The sequence below is a fragment of the Sinohyriopsis cumingii genome, chromosome 11 (assembly GCF_028554795.1).
Source record: "Sinohyriopsis cumingii isolate HCF-2022 chromosome 11, ASM2855479v2, whole genome shotgun sequence".
Taxonomy (NCBI): Eukaryota; Metazoa; Mollusca; class Bivalvia; order Unionida; family Unionidae; genus Sinohyriopsis; species Sinohyriopsis cumingii.
The window spans coordinates 63,938,119-63,959,898 of record NC_142971.1 but is presented as its reverse complement, the minus strand read 5'-3'; the positions used below and the strand labels follow the sequence as shown (position 1 = coordinate 63,959,898).

The 21,780-nt window shown below is 36.1% G+C and overlaps 1 protein-coding gene across 3 annotated transcripts in view; it reads right to left on the bottom strand.

Moving 5' to 3' along the window:
• LOC149788582 (uncharacterized) overlaps positions 1 to 21,780 on the bottom strand; it is a 91,658-nt gene that overhangs the window by 27,711 nt on the left and 42,167 nt on the right. For all 3 annotated transcript variants that reach the window (XM_089974631.1, XM_089974629.1, XM_089974630.1), the window contains exons 10-14: positions 18,720 to 18,854; positions 17,410 to 17,535; positions 14,781 to 14,900; positions 12,524 to 12,643; positions 5,801 to 5,932 (exon numbers count right to left, since the gene is read on the bottom strand). In XM_089974631.1, coding sequence (XP_089830757.1) covers positions 5,801 to 5,932; positions 12,524 to 12,643; positions 14,781 to 14,900; positions 17,410 to 17,535; positions 18,720 to 18,854 — 633 coding nt within the window. The remainder of the gene's footprint in view (positions 1 to 5,800; positions 5,933 to 12,523; positions 12,644 to 14,780; positions 14,901 to 17,409; positions 17,536 to 18,719; positions 18,855 to 21,780) is intronic.

Below are 21,780 nucleotides of genomic sequence, written 5' to 3'. Positions count from 1 at the left end.
TACGGAAAAAATTTCAGAGGATGCTGTGTCTGAGAATATAATTTTTAATGGGATGTTGCATATATGGTGTGTAGAGATGACATATACCACAGTCTTCTTCTTATGTAAAGACTCCTTCAGAGGGTACCCAATGGTCCATAACTATCAACTTATGCAGACTCCTACAGAGGGTACCCAATGGTCCTGGACTATCAACTTATGCAAAGACTCCTACAGAGGGTACCCAATGGTCCATGACTATCAACTTATACAAAGACTCCTACAGCGGGTACCCAATGGTCCATGACTATCAACTTATACAAAGACTCCTACAGAGGGTACCCAATGGTCCATGACTATCAACTTATACAAAGACTCCTACAGAAGGTACCCAATGGTCCTGGACTATCACCTTATGCAAAGACTCCTACAGAGGGTACCGAATGGTCCATGACTATTAACTTATACAAAGACTCCTACAGAGGGTACCCAATGGTCCATGACTATCAACTTATGCAACGACTCCTACAGAGGGTACCCAATGGTCCTGGACTATCAACTTATGCAAAGACTCCTACAGAGGGTACCCAATGGTCCATGACTATCAACTTATACAAAGACTCCTACAGAGGGTACCCAATGGTCCATAACTATCAACTTATGCAAAGACTCCTACAGACAGTACCCAATGGTCCTAGACTATCAACTTATGCAACGACTCCTACAGAGGGTACCCAATGGTCCTGGACTATCAACTTATGCAAAGACTCCTACAGAGGGTACCCAATGGTCCATGACTATCAACTTATACAAAGACTCCTACAGAGGGTACCCAATGGTCCATAACTATCAACTTATGCAAAGACTCCTACAGAAGGTACCCAATGGTCCTGGACTATCAACTTATGCAAAGACTCCTACAGAGGGTACCCAATGGTCCATGACTATCAACTTATACAAAGACTCCTACAGAGGGTACCCAATGGTCCATGACTATCAACTTATACAAAGACTCCTACAGCGGGTACCCAATGGTCCATGACTATCAACTTATACAAAGACTCCTACAGAAGGTACCCAATGGTCCTGGACTATCACCTTATGCAAAGACTCCTGCAGAAGGTACCCAATGGTCCATGACTATCAACTTATGCAAAGACTCCTACAGAAGGTACCCAATGGTCCTGGACTATCAACTTATGCAAAGACTCCTACAGAGGGTACCCAATGGTCCATGACTATCAACTTATACAAAGACTCCTACAGAGGGTACCCAATGGTCCTGGACTATCAACTTATACAAAGACTCCAACATAAGGTACCCAATGGTCCTGGACTATCACCTTATGCAAAGACTCCTACAGAAGGTACCCAATGGTCCATGACTATCAACTTATGCAAAGACTCCTACAGAAGGTACCCAATGGTCCTGGACTATCAACTTATGCAAAGACTCCTACAGAGGGTACCCAATGGTCCATGACTATCAACTTATACAAAGACTCCTACAGAGGGTACCCAATGGTCCATGACTATCAACTTATACAAAGACTCCTACAGCGGGTACCCAATGGTCCATGACTATCAACTTATACAAAGACTCCTACAGAAGGTACCCAATGGTCCTGGACTATCACCTTATGCAAAGACTCCTGCAGAAGGTACCCAATGGTCCATGACTATCAACTTATGCAAAGACTCCTACAGAAGGTACCCAATGGTCCTGGACTATCAACTTATGCAAAGACTCCTACAGAGGGTACCCAATGGTCCATGACTATCAACTTATACAAAGACTCCTACAGAGGGTACCCAATGGTCCTGGACTATCAACTTATACAAAGACTCCAACATAAGGTACCCAATGGTCCTGGACTATCACCTTATGCAAAGACTCCTACAGAAGGTACCCAATGGTCCATGACTATCAACTTATGCAAAGACTCCTACACAAGGTACCCAATGGTCCATGACTATCAACTTATACAAAGACTCCAACATAAGGTACCCAATGGTCCTGGACTATCACCTTATGCAAAGACTCCTACAGAAGGTACCTAATGGTCCATGACTATCAACTTATGCAAAGATTCCTAATGAAGGTACCCAATGGTCCATGAATATCAACTTATGCAAAGACTCCTAGAGAGAGTACCAAATGGTCCATGACTATCAACTTATGCAAAGACTCCTACAGTAGGTACCCAATGGTCCATGACTATCAACTTGTGCAAAGACTCCTAATGAAGGTACCCAATGGTCCATGGTCCATGACTATCAACTTGTGCAAAGACTCCTATAGAAGGTACCCAATGGTCCATGACTATCAACTTATGCAAAGACTCCTACAGAAGAAACCCAATGGTCCATTATTATCAATTTGTGCAAAGACTCCTATAGAAGGTACCCAATGGTCCATGACTATCAACTTGTGCAAAGACTCCTACACAAGGTATGCAGTGGCCATGACTATCAACTTGTGCACAGACTCCCACAGAAGGTACCCAATGGTCCATGACTATCAACTTATGCAAAGACTCCTACACAAGGTACCCAATGGTCCATGACTATCAACTTATACAAAGACTCCTACAGAAGGTACCCAATGGTCCTGGACTATCACCTTATGCAAAGACTCCTACAGAAGGTACCTAATGGTCCATGACTATCAACTTATGCAAAGATTCCTAATGAAGGTACCCAATGGTCCATGAATATCAACTTATGCAAAGACTCCTAGAGAGAGTACCAAATGGTCCATGACTATCAACTTATGCAAAGACTCCTACAGTAGGTACCCAATGGTCCATGACTATCAACTTGTGCAAAGACTCCTACTGAAGGTACCCAATGGTCCATGGTCCATGACTATCAACTTGTGCAAAGACTCCTATAGAAGGTACCCAATGGCCCATGACTATCAACTTATGCAAAGACTCCTACAGAAGAAACCCAATGGTCCATTATTATCAATTTGTGCAAAGACTCCTATAGAAGGTACCCAATGGTCCATGACTATCAACTTGTGCAAAGACTCCTACACAAGGTATGCAGTGGCCATGACTATCAACTTGTGCACAGACTCCCACAGTAGGTACCCAATGGTCCATGACTATCAACTTATGCAAAGACTGTTACAGAGGGCACCACTGGTCTTGTTGTTGTTGTTATAGGGCTTAATGCTATTTTTCTGCACAAGATAATCTATACATGGTGGCCAGTATAAATGGTGGAGGAAGAACCATGGAAAACCCCTGAAAGAACCACCAACTCATGAAAAGCTACTGGCAAGCTTTCTCACATACCCACATTGGCCAAGCCTGAGACTCAAACCCATGCAGACAGAGGTGAGATGGCAGTGATCTGTAATGGTGAGTGCTTTAGACCACTTGGCCACTGGGGGCCCCTCCCAATGGTCTAAGACTTATGCTAATACATCCTATGATGAAGTACCCTTTATTTAAGCACTACTTATTTTAATACATACTGTGATGAAATACCCTTTTATATACTACTTGTACTATTACATACAATGATGAAATACCCTTTATATACTACTTGTCATATTACATACAATGATGAAATACCCCTTATATACTACTTGTGCTAATACATAGACTGATGAAATACCCTTTATATACTACTTGTCATATTACATACAATGATGAAATACCCTTTATATACTACTTGTGCTAATACATAGATTGATGACACACCCTTTATATACTACTTGTCATATTACATACAATGATGAAATACCCGTTATATGCTACTTGTGCTAATACATAGACTGATGACATACCCTTTATATGCTACTTGTGCTAATACATAGACTGATGACATACCCTTTATATCCTACTTATGCTATTACATACAATGATGAAATACCCATTATATACTACTTGTGCTATTACATACAATGATGAACTACCCTTTATATACTACTTGTCATATTACATACAATGATGAACTACCCTTTATATACTACTTGTCATATTACATACGTTGATGAAATATCATTTATATACTACTTATTCTAATACATCCTTTGACAAAGTACCCTAAATTTTAATAACACTTACAACCAAGCCATGTCAATTGTATCATATTTAAACTACACTTTATTTACTTATAACAGGGAAAACACAGAATGCAGAAAATTCTATGTATCAAAAGGCACCTGTATGCAACATTTTGCTTTGTGTACCTATTTTGGTCGAAATACACTTGTATGAGAATTATGGTATGAAAATAAAAATGACAAATTACAGACAGCTTGTCCAAATGACAGCTATATCACCTCCTATAATTCATACTGGGGGGATTCAAATCTAGGGGTACACATGACAACTTGAATTCAGTCTTGAAATCAAATGGAATGTATCTGAGTTCCAAAACAGAATTACATACATTTCAAAGTTTCTTTTATGTCCATTCATCAGTTCATCATTTTACTGGAATTGTCATGAGCTATGTTATTTTACTTAATTCTGAAAGGCAATTTTCTAACTTCATTAAATGAAATGAATGTTTATTGAGTTCTTTGGTACAGGACAGTCACTGAAAGATGGCATAATGTTGTTAGTAAAAAAAGTTATACAATGGATTTTTATCCTCCCAAAACTGGTCCAAGATCATAGCAGTATAAACTGTATCAGTTCTCTATATTAACTGTTACAAATATCCAAAAGTCACAGAGTGAAGCTGAAAGACTGTTTGATTGGGCATTGTTTTAACCCAAGGGAATGCTAGATTTTAGAGTCCTACCTTATAGATACTGGGTACCACTGTAAGTTTTTCTTATATATACAATTAAATTTCACTTAACACCACATGTCAGTATGAAATTGAAATTTAACCTTCATCAGTGTTGGACTTTTTCACTGGATGTGAACCGTATGATAAATGTTTACCTTATCCTACTAAAATGCAGTTTGTTGAAGGTCTTAAGACATGAATAATGCATCTCATATACATATTATTTTTAAATCCTCAAAGTGCCAAAAAGTTATCTCCTGTGTACTTAGGGAAAGATTTAGGCTCTTTAAAAGACTACCTGTCATAGAGGGTTAAATATATTAAAAAAATGGCAGTGTTTAAAAAGTCAGCCTGTTAATAAAGGTTATGTGTGTGTGTGTGTGTGTGTGATTTGGATTTTTAACTTAGTTTTAACAGTTTTTCAGTCATATCGTATGATGGCAGTTTATAGAGATGCCTAGCACTGGGGCATCATGTCGCAGTTATGTAGCATGATGTCCCACCCAGCCATATTATCCTAACACCAAGCCAACCAGTCCTAACAATAACCTCTTAATGCTGAGCAACAAGCGAGGCAGCTGTTAGCACCATTTTTGTAAGTCTTTGGTATGACTCGGCTGGGGATCGAACCCACGACCTCCCACATCCGAGGCAGATGCTCTAACCACTAAGCCACTGAAGTGGTCAAATATAGGGTTAAATATATAAGACAAATGGCAGTGTTTAAAAAGTCAGCCTGTTCATGGAGGGTTAAATATACATGAAAAATTTAAGTGTTTAAGAAATATTCCTGTTCATGGAGGGTTAAATATACATGTACAAGTAATTGGCAGTTTTTAAAAGTATGCCTGTTCATGGAGGGTTAAATATATAAGAAAATGGCAATAGAGACAAATGTAAGAGGTGGCTACTGAGGACAAGAGCAAATTACTGTAGGCTAGAAGGTATATAAAAAACAAAGTTATTTGTCTGTATGTCTTTATCATTAGAAGTGTTTAAATATTAATTTTCAATCCTGAAATTTGGCAATAAGAGACTGAGTGTGATTTATCTATTTCTTTACCTTGACAGGAGCGTCCATTTCCCAGCAGCCTCCATCCCTCAGGACAACTACAGCGGTATGACCCAAGCTCATTGATACAATCCCCTCCACACAGACGGCCTCTTGAAGAGTACTCCTGGCACTCATCAATATCTGTCAAGTGTAGGGATAGCTATTTGATGTAAGTGTGAAGAGTACTCCTGGCACTCATCAATATCTGTCAAGTGTAGGGATAGCTATTTGATGTAAGTGTGAAGAGTACTCCTGGCACTCATCAATATCTGTCAAGTGTAAGGATAGCTATTTGATGTAAGTGTGAAGAGTACTCCTGGCACTCATCAATATCTGTCAAGTGTAGGGATAGCTATTTGATGTAAGTGTGAAGAGTACTCCTGGCACTCATCAATATCTGTCAAGTGTAGGGATAGCTATTTGATGTAAGTGTGAAGAGTACTCCCGGCACTCATTAATATCTGTCAAGTGTAGGGACAGCTATTTGATGTAAGTGTGAAGAATACTCCCGGCACTCATTAATATCTGTCAAGTGTAGTAATTTCTAGGGACAGCTATCTGATGTAAGTGTGAAGAAAAAGGCTGTATGCAATAGACAATATCTGTCAAGTGTAGGGACAGCTATTTGATGTAAGTGAGGAAAAAGGCTGTATGCAATAGACAATATCTGTCAAGTGTAGGGACAGCTATTTGATGTAAGTGAGGAAAAAGGCTGTATGCAATAGACAATATCTGTCAAGTGTAGGGACAGCTATTTGATGTAAGTGAGGAAAAAGGCTGTATGCAATAGACAATATCTGTCAAGTGTAGGGACAGCTATTTGATGTAAGTGAGGAAAAAGGCTGTATGCAATAGACAATATCTTCAGTGGATCATATAATTCTCATCATGCATCACTGGAAAGATTTCACTGTTCTTTTTCTTCCATATATCAATAAATCACACAATCCTGATCACAACATTTTATATACATGACTCAAAAGAACACATTTATAAATATATGCAAAATGAGAATTGGAAGAATGTATATATTGTCTTTATGCAGGTGAATATCAGACTGTTATGTGAATAAAAATATGCACTTTAGCAGAAAAAGTAGGTCACAGTCACACTGATTTTAAGCTTGTATGGAATCATTAAGTAAACTTGGTTTCGATCATAATCAACCAAAGAAAGAATAATTATTTTACAGAAAGAATAATGCAAATAAAACAAAGTGCCCACTGAAAACCGTTAGATATCATACTCACAACTTTGTCATATGAACTTCATGATAATTACTATGGATATTCCTTACTTGTATCCCCATTTGTGAATAGTCTAGATACAGATCTGCTGTCACATATTATGCAAGCAGATCAGTGGCTATGCTGTTCATTTCAATTATGGTTCTGAATGCACAGTAATCCATGACCTACAGTGCAGTGCAAACCTACAATGAACCCTGCATGACCTTTATGCTCAACATATGTCAGTGTAAATAATAAATATATTTAAATAGGAAGTGTTCACTTAAAACCATAATTCAGTTGAATATCAGGTCTCAGTGTACACTCTCAGCATTTGCAACCATAAGCAAACTGAATGACAGGTCTGGTCTACAAAGTGCATTTACAACCATAAGCAAATTGAATGACAGGTCTGGGTCTATAAAATACATTTACAAATACAACCATAAGCAAACTGAATGATAGGTCTGGTCTACAAAGTGCATTTACAACCATAAGCAAATTGAATGACAGGTCTGGGTCTATAAAATACATTTACAAATACAACCATAAGCAAAGTGAACGACAGGTCTGAGTCTACAAAAATACATTTACAACCATAAGCAAACTGAAAGACAGGTCTGGGTCTATAAAATAAATTTACAACCATAAGTAACTGAATGACAGGTCTGGTCTACAAAATAAATTTACAAACATAAGCAAATTGAATGACAGGTCTGGGTCTATAAAATAAATTTACAACCATAAGTAACTGAATGACAGGTCTGGTCTACAAAATAAATTTACAACCATAAGCAAATTGAATGACAGGTCTGGGTCTACAAAATACATTTACAATCATAAGCAGAATGGCAACTTTTGAGTCAAACTTTCATTAAAACTGAGTAGCTCTAAGCTTGTATTAGCTTACAGATTATAAACATTGTAACTTTCTATCATGCAATGATCTATTTGTATTTGTTCTTTAACAGTAAATCACTTCAATTTTACAATAAATGTACTGTCTGCCAGGGTGGCAGATGTTAAACAATATTCACAGAGCCAGAAGTAATTGATTATATTTATGTGAAGAAGCTGCAATCACCTGTTTTGACTATCTCTGCTAATTTCTACCTGTATCTCACTCAAGACAGAAGATATAAATGAGATGATCTCATGATGTTGATATCTTACCTACCTGTCCTGATTAACAGACTTAATGTTGCCTGGGTTACAAATAAACACTTGGATCATACAAAACAAGGAATCAAACATACACACAGGTGTGTGTTACTCAGAATCAATCATATGGAGGCATAATACCTCCATCTGATGGCCTGAATTTTGGTAGAAATAGCTCATTGCAGATATCCTGTCAACCTATTTTAAAGGTCACTGGCCATACTCCAACATTTTCCTATTTATATCAGATTTGCATTACATGAATAAAAATAGTTATACTCACACCAAAAGAACACAAAAATTATCAAGTGTAAAGAAGAAATAACAATTTAATTACTCGAAATAGAAGTATGCAACGCTGTTACTTCCCCTTAGTTACGGTTTCCCATCTATAGAGGACGCAACTGGAAATGATGTACATTTATCCCTACAAGACGAAGTACATGCTTCTTGTTGTTGAAAAAAAAAACACTATAACTATGGATAGGGAATATTTTAGATGAAACTAATGAAAACTAATTTACTGTTCAGCATTATATCGTTAATCCTTGCACGACGCACTAGATTGTGTCGCTTTCAAAACTGTTCCATTGTTTCAATTTATTTTGAAAATTCCCGTTAATACTGGTAAAAAGAATCAATACTGGCCTCCCTGTGTCAGCAGACTTTATATAAAAAAAAAGATGAAAGAAATCAGCACTCTTAAAGAATCCAAAGGAACCAAACTTGACTTTCTTTTGTCGGCCGACTTCAAAGAAAAAATCAGCACACTAAAAAGATACCAAAGTCAAGTTTCCAGGGTTGGTTTGCATTGTAATAAAAAAAACTATGTATTTGTTTATCCTGTCGGTAAGTTTAAACAATCAGTTTATTGCTCCCTGCCAGTTGTGTTTATCACCTGGGCTTCTATTTGTTTGCTATATGTAATCATAATTGATGTTTGCTGGGCAAATAGTATACACAGTAATAACTTGCTTTAATAATACTTTCATAACCCATGCTAGCAAAACGATTATCATTTGCACTCACACTGAATGTATTTTAAAATAATGATTTGTTTTATTTGTGAGATACCAACTAACAGTTAACCTGGATACAATACAATCTGGGTCAGTTTGCAATAAGTAACTTATCATGTGTAAATAACAGGTGCCTTCAAGCAATCAGGTGATACTTTCATCTCAGTTGCGATTTTGTTATTTGACATAAGCAATACACACTACACTAAGGATGCATATGCAAGCCGGCATCCGCTACATATACGGAGATCATGGATATATATTTTTTTAAAATAATTTTCGCGTGATGAAAAAAGAAGGAATATATGATAACAATGCAAGATTAATTGCTTTCATTTTATTTCCAAACAAGTGTATGTTTATCAATTTATTTCGTACCGTGAGTGTGTGTGTGTGGGGAGGCACAAATTAAACACAAAATTATTTCCTTTCTAATTTGTACGGAATAATGGAGCAAATATGATTGACGATATTGACCAGTAATGACAAGCTTTCAATTTACGCATGCAAACACTAAGACAACATGAAAAATAAAAACAAACAATAAAATTCACTGGTAATTGCTTCATATTGCAGCAACTAAATACTGACAAAATGCTCAACATTATTCTCTCTCTCTCTCATGTGTAATCTAGTATGTATTGTACGCAGCTATGTTACAACGTGAAGCCTAAAATTAAGTATATTTGTTATAATATCTCATGTAGACTGCCCTTTGCAAAATGTATATGTATTATGTGGAATATTATCTGTTACGTATTTTTGTTTTAATAAATGATTATTGATAATTTGACCGGAAGACTTAAATTGAGAATGTCGTTGTGCAGATGCATATATTTTTTAGCATAAAAAATGTATATAAATATTTTAATTAGAACAAGCAAGATATGTCAGTCTGTGTTTTCTCTCATAAATATGTATGTACGAAGTATGATTATTTTCTTTCAAAGAATATCAAAATAGTTTGTTTAAATTTAGTTTTTTTCCCTAAAACCTATCTTACATAGCATCTACTTTTTTTCTGAATAAAAAGAACGTACAAACTATTGTTAAGTTTGGCCGAATTGTATTTCGAGTTGGGCTGAATTGTCTTTGGGCCAAATTCACTTTAATCCGGCATAAATGATACAACTTTCCCATCCCTCCCCTATTTGATCCCAGAGATTAAATACATTTTTTTCTGGTAAACATGGTTTTTCAGAAAAAGAAAGAACGCTTTTTCCCATCATCACTCTTTTGGTTACATCCGTATGCAACACAGTGCACCATATTTGCTGTACAAAAGCACGATACCCTATATCACATAGACATTTACAACATAGGGAAATTAAACACTTGAATGGCTAGGTTGAATAGAAGGGCTAAATGTATGTCATATCCAGTTTTGGCATGTGGAAACTACTGATTGTTTACGGAGATTGCCGAATAATTTTTTCATTTTAGAAAGCAGAGTTTTAAGTCTAACCAAACATTTTTATGGTGTGCATATATAACCAATGCATTTTGTTTATAACTATAATAATATCACACGTTTGTACAATACAGGTGGCCAGTGACCTTTAAGGGTTGGATTTCCCAAATCCAGTACCAATACATGACTTTTTCTCTCATTTCTGACAATAAAAATGTGGAAGATCACTATCCTACACCAATGCATAAAATGGATTATGGGATTTCCCCATCCCATACCACCACTTAAGATGGATTATGGGATTTCCCAATCCCACACCACCACTTAGGATAGATTTTATGGGATCTCCCTATTTCACACCACCACTTTTAAGACGGATTACAGGATTTCCCTATTTCACACCAACACCTTAGATGGATTATGGGATTTACCTATCACACTCCATCACTTAACCCTTTACCTCATAAAGCATAGTTACAAATTGCAGCACGCTATAAACAGAACACCTGTTACCTAGTTGACTCCATACACATAGGCCTGCTTGTGAACTGTTAAGCAATGCAGTGTATGTTACATTTAACAGCAATTTTAACCATTTTACATTTATGGTACACATCTATTATATGTGGAAAAATTTAAGAGTAAAGTCCGATTGTTATAGCTGAGTAATAATTTTTCACGGAAGAATTTTTTATGTGCTTTAAAATCACGAGAGAACATGTTCACCGTCATGTCAGTGAGGCCGCGTGACCAACCGTAGCTGCCATTTCTCGTACTCGAAATTTACAAGTTTTTCATCTGTGTCTACATCATTAAGTCATCTGAATTTGATAATTTATAAAAACTAATTGCTGCCTATATCAATATCAGAGCCTTTACCTAAGTTATTGAATCTTTCATAGTTGTGATTCTAATCATGAAAACTTCACAAGTACTGAATGAAATCTGCGACTGCCATTTTGGAGAGTGGAGATTACGACCCAGTTACTTTAAATAGCAGATATCAACCAGTGCATAAACAGTGACCACATGATCTGACGTAATTGTCATTCGCAGAAATGAAAGTAGTATCTAACAGGGGGGTTTTCCCTGAAGGTGGAGCTATGAAAACCAACTCAAAATGGCTGATGTTTACAGCAGGTGTCAAAAGGTGCTTCCATGCAAATGGAGTAGAGGCATTCAAAGGCACTTCCATGTGAATGGAGTAGAGGTGTCCAAAGACACTTGCATGAGGTAAAGGGTTAAGATGGATTATTGGATTTCTCTATCCCACATGACTACTAAAGTTGGATTATTGGATTTCCCTATCCCACACCACCACTTAAGATGGATTATGGGATTTCCCTATTTCACACCACCACATAAGATGGATTATGGGATTTCCCTATCCAACACCACTGCTAAAGACAGATTATGAATTTCCTTATCCCACACCAATAAATAAGACGGATTATGGGATTTTCCAATCCCACACCAATATGTAAGATAAATTATGGGATTTTCCTATTCCACACCAATACAGAAGATAAATTATGGTGGAATTTTCCTCTCTCATTTCTAATCCAAAAAGAGGGTGGAAAAAAGATGGCAGGTCATTGGTATGGATGTGTTTTCTGTAAGATAGTATAAAATTTAGTTCATTACCAAAAAGTATTATTTACAAGCATTAACTATTCACCTTTTTAAATTTATTAGCTAGTAAAACTCACCCTTTTAACTTAAAAACTTGCAAAATGTATCGTAGATGTTTATGATGTCATAACCATAATGATATCATCTAGAGTTCATTAGGTACACCCCTGTGGTACAGATATATCCCATATAATTTTCTAACATCATCAAACTTGTACCATGTATATATATGAATTTGAGTAATAATTTGGTCTAATACTATTGTAGACATCTCACCTACCAATACAAGTTCTCTGGTCAGCAGCCAAAGAGTAACCAGGGTTACACATACAATGATAGGAGCCTACAATGTTGACACAGCGATGTTGGCACAGTTGGGAATTCTGGCATTCATCTATGTCTGCAAACAAAGTTTTTAAAATATGTTAAAGTGCAATTTTATGGTCCTGTGTGATTGCTATCTTTTAGACAACAGAAATTAATTCCTTGAGGAATACTAAAGTTTATACCTTTACAGTGATGCTTTGTTATTACCACCTTCTACTGTTAACTATTACCTACCACTACTACTAATATTAGTACTTTTATCATCACATACATATGCTTTACAAAAAAATCTTAATAGCCATTATTTCCAAATATCCCTAGTCTTGCCTCAGATAACCTTGACCTTGTCTCAAATAACCTTGGCCTCACCTCAAAGACAGATGGGTGTTGACTTGTGTCTATGTGATGCGTTATTCAAACAGCAGAGTTAGAACTGGGAACTAATGACATGGGTCCCTGTAGGAAATTATCCCAGGATCGGGTAGGGGCCAACTGAAATCAAAGGGATATATATCCCAAAGGACACTCATGCCCAATACAGTAAACTTTATTCAACGCCTTAGTCCTGATGTTACTATTGCTCATATGCTAACCATGTTAAAGTAAGTGATGCAATCTTACATGTGGCAACACAGTGCAGGGTTGGCAAAGTGGACACATATAGGTATTTGTGTTCCAACACAGTGCAGGGTTGGCAAAGTGGACACATATAGGTATTTGTGTTCCAACACAGTGCAACATTGGCAAAGTGGACACATATAGGTATTTGTGTTCCAACACAGTGCAGGGTTGGCAAAGTGGACACATATAGGTATTTGTGTTCCAACACAGTGCAGCATTGGCAAAGTGGACACATATAGGTATTTGTGTTCCAACACAGTGCAACATTGGCAAAGTGGACACATATAGGTATTTGTGTTCCAACACAGTGCAGGGTTGGCAAAGTGGACACATATAGGTATTTGTGTTCCAACACAGTGCAGCATTGGCAAAGTGGACACATATAGGTATTTGTGTTCCAACACAGTGCAACATTGGCAAAGTGGACACATATAGGTATTTGTGTTCCAACACAGTGCAGGGTTGGCAAAGTGGACACATATAGGTATTTGTGTTCCAACACAGTGCAGCATTGGCAAAGTGGACACATATAGGTATTTGTGTTCCAACACAGTGCAGGGATGGCTAAGTGGACACATATAGGTATCTGTGTTCCAACACAGTGCAGGGTTGGCATAGTGGACTCAGGATCATAAGGATATAAATGTTTGTACTCCAACGCATGTGTACAGCTGACTGAGTGGACTCAGAATATAGGTGTTAACATTGCCATAGCTGAGTGTCCTGGAACAGTGAGTGAGGTGATTTTGATTTTTAACGTAGCTTTAACAATTTTTCAGTCATATCGCTAACGATGTCTGCAATGTGGCAGTTTATAGTGATGTCTAGCACTGGGGCATCATGCCGCAGACATGTAGAATGATGTCCCACCAAGTCATATTATCCTGACACCAGGCCGACCAGTCCTAACACTAACCTCTTAATGCTGAACGCCAAGCGAGGCTGCTGTTAGTACCATTTTTTAAGTCTCTGGTATGACTCAGCCGAATATCGAACCCACGACCTCCCACATCTGAGGCGGATGCTATAACCACTAGGCCACCGGAGCGGTCGTCCTTGAACAAAACATCTGATCAGGATTGCTCCAGCTGACCCAGTTTGACTGGAGGGAGTCAAGTATTCGAAGTTGCTTTACACCATGAACACCACAGGAAGCCTAATGTTGTACTTACTCAAGGAGGACACCAATTTATGCCCATGTTGGGACTCAAAATTGCATTATGTCCATGTTGGGACTCAAAATTGCATTATGTCTATGCTGGGACTCAAAATTGCATTATGTCCTTTTCTTAAGATTGATACTAGGTAGGCTTGAAAGGATGAGTAGGGTCAACTAGGGATGAATCTTATCCCATCTCTACACTCCATGGACACTAAATAAACTCGGCTGGTACAGGCCACAAAAATGGCTTGGAAATACCTTAACTATGACTAATACTAAAGCAGGAGATACCTGCAATTTCAACAAAACTACTTTATAATACAGAGTAATAATAAGACCAGTGAAAACTGACCATCAAAGCAGTGATAATATTGGTGTATTTTGATAATAATGATGGATAATAAAATTACCATGAAATATTACCAACCTTCACAATGGCTTCCCACCTTCTGTAGTCCATCACTGCACTCACAGTCATATGAACCCTGAGTGTTAACACAACGGGAGTTAAGTGGACAAACTGATCCATATAGGCATTCATTTATGTCTGAAAAATATCACAAAGTCATCACATCATTTATGTCTGAAAAATATCACAAAGTCATCACATCATTTATGTCTGAAAAATATCACAAAGTCATCACATCATTTATGTCTGAAAAATATCACAAAGTCATCACATCATTTATGTCTGAAAAATATCACAAAGTCATCACATCATTTACTTGACTGAATTTAATGAAAGCATTTGTAAGTGCTTTAATGATGGTTCCAGAAACTCTCATGAAAAAGAACCTGAATCAAAGTGCCCTTATAAAACATATTATAACAAATTCTAAGCAAATAAATTCCACATTTTCTGTAGGGAGTATGAGAGTGTAGTGTTTCAGAGGAAGAGGCCAAGTGACAGTGTTGCTATAGTATATCAGTCCAGATAAATTTGGAAAGGGAGACTATTGGTAAGACTGTAACCATGAAGAAATAATCAAAGTGGGATAAAAGTTGTTATTGAAATATTTAAACGATATGAGTATCATTTGTTAACATTTGGCATGACAATGATGGGTGAAGCATTGGCAAAACTACATTTGGCATGAAAAAGATGGGAATGATGCATTGACACACTTGCATCTGGCAAGAAAAAGACAGGAGATGCATTGGCACACCTGTCCAGACATGGCAATCTTTCTAGAGGAATGGAATTGCTGCAGACATGCCATTTGAGAAGAAGGTAATGATAAACTCAAGTGTTTTTTCATGAAAGTGAGTGAAGATCATCACTATCTGTCTGAAAAAGTTGTGTATAAGAAATGTCAACTAAACGTTTGGGGACTCAAAGTTAAAATCTACATAAATTCTTAACTGTTGAGCACAGCAATGTCTTGTATTTTAAAGAAATAACTGCATACCAAATTTAAAATCTGATAAAACTAAGGAAGTTATCATACAGGAAGAAACGGTCACGAGTCTGACAATCAGGGGCAATAACTCCCTTAAAGAATGATTCAGAACATAGACAATCAAAATCATATGAGACCTCATCAACATAAAGCTGGCTACAAAATTTGGCTGAAATCTATTAATAATTAATGAGTGTTTGTGCCAATTTGTAAGAGCACCAGTCTGACAATTAGCGGCTACAACCCTTAATTAGTCAATTAATGATTTGAATACTCAATAGCTAGACATGGACTTCTAATGAAAAATGAAAATGCCATTGTTTAATTACTAAATTCATAAAGGCAAATATGAAGGACAAAGTCTACTTCCGATTTTAGCCTGCCCTGTATCATGTTAACATGTTCACAATATAATTCTAAGTGCATGGACTTTGACCTTGAGCCTTTGTCATGGACTTTGACCTTGAGCCTGACATCAAGGATGGAAGATCACTAAATATATACCAGATATACTCACATAATAACACTCGGTAAATCTCTCAGTACTTTGTTTGGAAAAAGGGTCACTGAAGAGTTATCATTCAAAGTATTTTTCATATATCTACAATCAGTTAAATGACTAAAACTCCTTCAAACTTTTTCCTGTTAACTGTGTCAAGACTTTGACCTTCAAATCAAAGTTGGAGTTAAACTATTAACTTGTTCATTGGAATAAAACTAATTACAAAGTGTTTATGTATGAGTCACTGTGTTCATACGTTGAATGAAATACAAAACAGAAAGCAATGACCTTTGAGTTTACCCCAAAAACAATTAGATCTGGTTCCCAAAGCTTGTTGACAAAAGTGCAAATATGTTGGTGGCAAGATCTACACAACTTTCGTTCAGGACCAATTAAATAAAGTAAAAGTCTTTTAATGAAACTCCATGTAAATGACACCATTCATGAAAGAGAACTTTTTGAGATGGTCACTATGGTACCATGTTAGATACTGCTATAGAATTTCAGTGAAAACATAATGTTAATATGACCATCCATTCAGGAAAAGCATCATCTTAATACAGGAACAACCATATAATCCAAGAAGGGGCAACGAGTGGCCGAGTGGTCTAAAGCACTCACTGTTCCAGATCACTGCCATCTCACCTCTGTCTGTGTGGTTTTGAGTCTCCTGCTTGCCTAACATGGGTACATGAGAAAGCTTGCCTGTAGCTTCTCGTAGGCCAGTGGTTCTTACCAGGGTTTTCCAGGGTTTAAATTTAAATTTGGTACAGTCTTTCATTCAGAAAGAAATTTGTTTGCAATTAAATTTTGGTACGGTCATTCAATCAGAAGTAGTTGTTGTGAGATTTGTTGCTTTGCACTACCACATATATTGGGAAGTGTTTAGTGAAACTCTTATGTCAATATGAAAATTTTTTCAGGAGGGTGTCAGTAAAAATTTTCAATATGGTCTGGGATGAATGCATCAAATTTCATGGTCTAATAGTTCAGGCAGTTTAGTTCTAACAAACTTGTGCTAACAGATGCTGGGCAACACATCATGGCTTGAGTCTGTCTGTACTGTGATCAGTACAGATAAAAATAAGATCCTCAAGTCTCAACTGCAAATTCTGCAGTACGAGAGTTTCTTTTTAGAAAAACTTTCCCTATACCTGCACATTGTCCAGAAGAGTCATGTCTGTACCCCTGGGGACAGGCACATACAAAGCTACCAGGCCTATTCGAGCACTCCTGTCCTGCCTTACAGTCATGGGTCCCTCTCTGACATTCATCTATGTCTGAAATACATTGTTATTTAGCATTAGTATAACAAATAATGTATTCATGGGAAAAGCAATTTGTATGCATTTTGTTTTTGATACAAATCATAAATTTAAGTACTTAATAAACAATGATCCTTCTGTGTAAAAACCAGGACTTAATCCAAAATCCATGTCAAACATGTCATTTCTTTTCCCAAGCCATTAATGTTGATAAAATCAAAATCAGTGCACTGACCGTAACAAAAAGTAAAATGTAAAAGGCGTAGATTTAAAATTATGGATATAACTGAATGGCTTTTACAAAGTGAAGTTATCCAATTAGAAAATTACAAAGTAGTTTCTACTTTTTGTAGGCTGAGTGATTTTTATTTAAATTGTTAAATAAAGTGAAAATCACTTAACTGCTTATGTCTGGAATACAAGAAAATAAATTAATATTTCATAAAATCTTGAATCATAGATTTTTTTACAACTTTAAACTCAAGAACTGATTGGTTAGTACCTATCCTGCCCCTAAAGACATAGCTACCAAGTACTCTCTTTTGACATTTTATTTAAGTCCATGTTTAATTGCTTTCAATTATGTTTTTACACTGTATTTAAGTCCCAGTATTTAATTGCTTTCAATTATGTTTTTACATTGTATATAAGTCCCAATGTTTAATGACTTTCAATTACATTTTTACATTCTATTCAAGTTTCAGTGTTTAATTGCTTTCAATTATCTTCTAAGTCATGATAAATGACTAAGTCTAAAAAAGAAAACCACTTTTATTTCTACTGACAACTGACTGTTGAGTTTGCATTAAAATAAGTGTTTTATCCTTCTTCATTACCAAACATAACTTGCATTGATAGTCATTTAATTGATAACAGTATAAAATGGAAGATAACATAGGACATTAAAACGAGAAATATCAAGAAAATATGCAGTGATAATTTTACAATTCAAACTGCAATACTTAAATAACATGATACTGATGCACTGAAATGCATGACATGAGAATGAAACGTTCATTTCCAAAAAGACATTTCTCCATTGAGATTAAAATGGCCAATTCTTTCTCATTTGGACCAAGTCAAATGTACTTCATAATGAGGATATATCATAAAAACACCTGATAGTGGAGCTTTTTCTTTTTTTTTCTGACAAATTAAGAGAAAAAATTGTTTTCTTTTTCCTAATGAAATGTACACACCTACACAAGTGTCCCCTGATTGCCCTACTTCAAAGCCAGGCCTGCAGTTAATCAGGTTTATACATCGGTATGAGCCATATGAGTTGACACAGCGCTGGAAACTCTCACAGGGGGTCTTTTCACATTCATCTATATCTAAGAAGAAAAATTGAAACAAACTTAGTTTTACTAGCTATTATGTAAATGTAATGAATTCTAGAGAACAGTGAAGACCCAGATATGCTATCATATATTACTGGCCAATTAGAGTCTATGATGTTAATTGTACTTAATGATGTCTGGTGAACAGTGAAGACCCAGATCTGCCACCATATATTAATGGCCAATAGAATCTATGATGTTAATTGTACTTAATGATGTCTGGTGAACAGTAAAAACCCAGATATGCTATTGTATAATACTGGCCAATCAGAGTCTATGATGTTAATATTACTTAATGATGTCTGGTGAACAGTGAAGAACCTGATATGCTATTGTATAATACTGGGTAATTAGAGTCTATGATGTTAATAGTACTTAATGATGTATGGTGAACAGTGAAGAACCAGATCTGCTAATGTATAATACTGGCCAATCAGAGTCTATGATGTTAATAGTACTTAATGATGTTTGGTGAGCAGTGAAAACCCAGATATGCTATTGTATAGTACTGGCCAATCAGAGTCTATGATGTTAATAGTACTTAATGATGCCTGGTGAACAGTGAAGACCCAGATATGCTATTGTATAATACTGGGTAATTAGAGTCTATGATGTTAATGTTACTTAATGATGTCTGGTGAACAGTGAAGACCCAGATATGCTATTGTATAATACTGGCCAATTAGAGTCTATGATGTTATTTGTACTTAATGATATCTGGTGAACAGTGAAGACCCAAATATAGCATCAGATTATGCAACAGAAGATCTTGGCTATTCACTGCTTGCAGCTAAGTGTGAGTGACACATGGTCAAATACGGCATGGGTAAAATCTATAGATTTAGAATTCTTTAACTCATTGACTCCTGGTGCCATGTTTATGCGTCAAGAGCTCTGTAGCATCAAGATACACCAAAGTGACTGCTATTACGGAAAAGGAGACAGATGTAGCTCTACAATGATACCAAATAATCTGGACTTTTTACTTGCATTACAAAATACAGAGGAAAAAACATATTTTTTGAGACCCCATTTTTTAAAAACCAAAAATTCGCCCATTGTCAGGTTCAGATTTTGTGTCTGGATTCTAAACTTTGGCCATAGACCTAAGACAGACTGATCTAAACTTCACACAGACAGGTGAATCTTTGCAAAACGTAGGATATGGTTTGGATTTGGAGTAAAAATTAGCCAGGACACAAAAATTATGGATCCAATAAACAAAACAAAGAAAACTTTTACTCTTGTGTGAGTAAAATAACCAATGAAAAATGATGTTTCTAACACAACTAGGCATCAGGCTCAATGAAAAAAATATCCTGGAAGCATATTTAATTGGATTTATTCAGAAGTAGCCCCCAAAATGTCTTTCCTACTCACATTTCAGTCAAAAATGACAAATTCTTCAGGGTTAATGAGTTAATACAGTATGGATACAATCTGTAGAATTAGAATTCTTAAATACAGTATGGATACAATCTGTAAAATTAGAATTCTTAAATACAGAATGGGTACAGTTTGTAAAATTAGAATTCTTAAATACAGTATGGGTACAATCTGTAAAATTAGAATTCTTAAATACAGTATGGGTACAATCTGTAAAAATAGAATTCTTAAATACAGTATGGGTACAATCTGTAAAAATAGAATTCTTAAATACAGTATGGGTACAATCAGTAGAATTAGAATTCTTTAATCCAGTATGGGGAAAGTTTGTAAAATTAGGATTCTTTAATACAGTATGAGTGAAGTTTGTAGAATTAGAATTCTTTAATACAGTATGGGTGAAGTTTGTAGAATCAGAATTCTTTAATACAGTATGGGTTAAGTTTGTAGAATTAGAATTCTTTAATACAGTATGGGTGATGTTTGTAGAATAAGAATTCTTTAATACAGTATGGGTGATGTTTGTAGAATTAAAATTCTTTAATACAGTATGGGTGAAGTTTGTAGAATTAAAATTTTTTAATACAGTATGGGTGATGTTTGTAAAATTAGAATTCTGTAATACTCAGCTAAGTGTGTGTGATGCATTTTGTATTGGACTTTCAGTAAAGCTAGAAACAGCTGAATTGGATGATAAAAACTTGGAGTCTCCAATTCAGGATTTACCTGATTCCTACTCACCATCATCCAAAAATGTTAAGTATGGTGAATAATGCACAAAACACTGATCCAAACTAAATAACTTTGAGCAAAGAAATTAAAGCATGAAATATTTACCACAGTATGGAATACATATCATGGAATATTTACACAAAGGCACATAACCATTACTGCCTAAGACACTCCTCTAGATGCAGGAAATTGTGGTCAAAATAATGTAATTTTTATGGGATGATTTGGTACACAAGCCACATGATTGAACAATCAAAGCTGTGACACACTGACCAAATACCTACAATAAAGGAAATCACTAAAACATGAAATGTAGGCCACTGTGCAAATAATAACAATAATAATGAGGACTTTGTATAGCGCCTAATCTTTAGAAACTCTAAGCACTTTACAACATTAGACAACATCTATAAGATAAAAAACATATATAATGATATGATTACAAACACAAACACCATGAAATTAGAAAACATAGAAAATAAACATGCTGAGAATATTTAAGGTAGGAAACATTAGGTCTTTAAGTTTGTTCTTGCTGTCAAAATAAGTGAGTTTTGAGAGCCCTCTTGAATGTGATCACTGTCTTTGTGTCTAAGTTCAGTGGGCAATTCATTCCACGTTGCTGGGCCCTGGTATGCAAAAGAACACTGTCCATATGACTTTGTTTTCATGGTGGGAATAATGAGTATATGATTGTCAGAAGCGGAGCGTAAGTATCTTGCTGGTGTGTACACATGGGTGAGGTCGGATAGGTATGTTGGACTATAGTCTGACTCTACATCCCCGTTTGTTTGTACCCCGA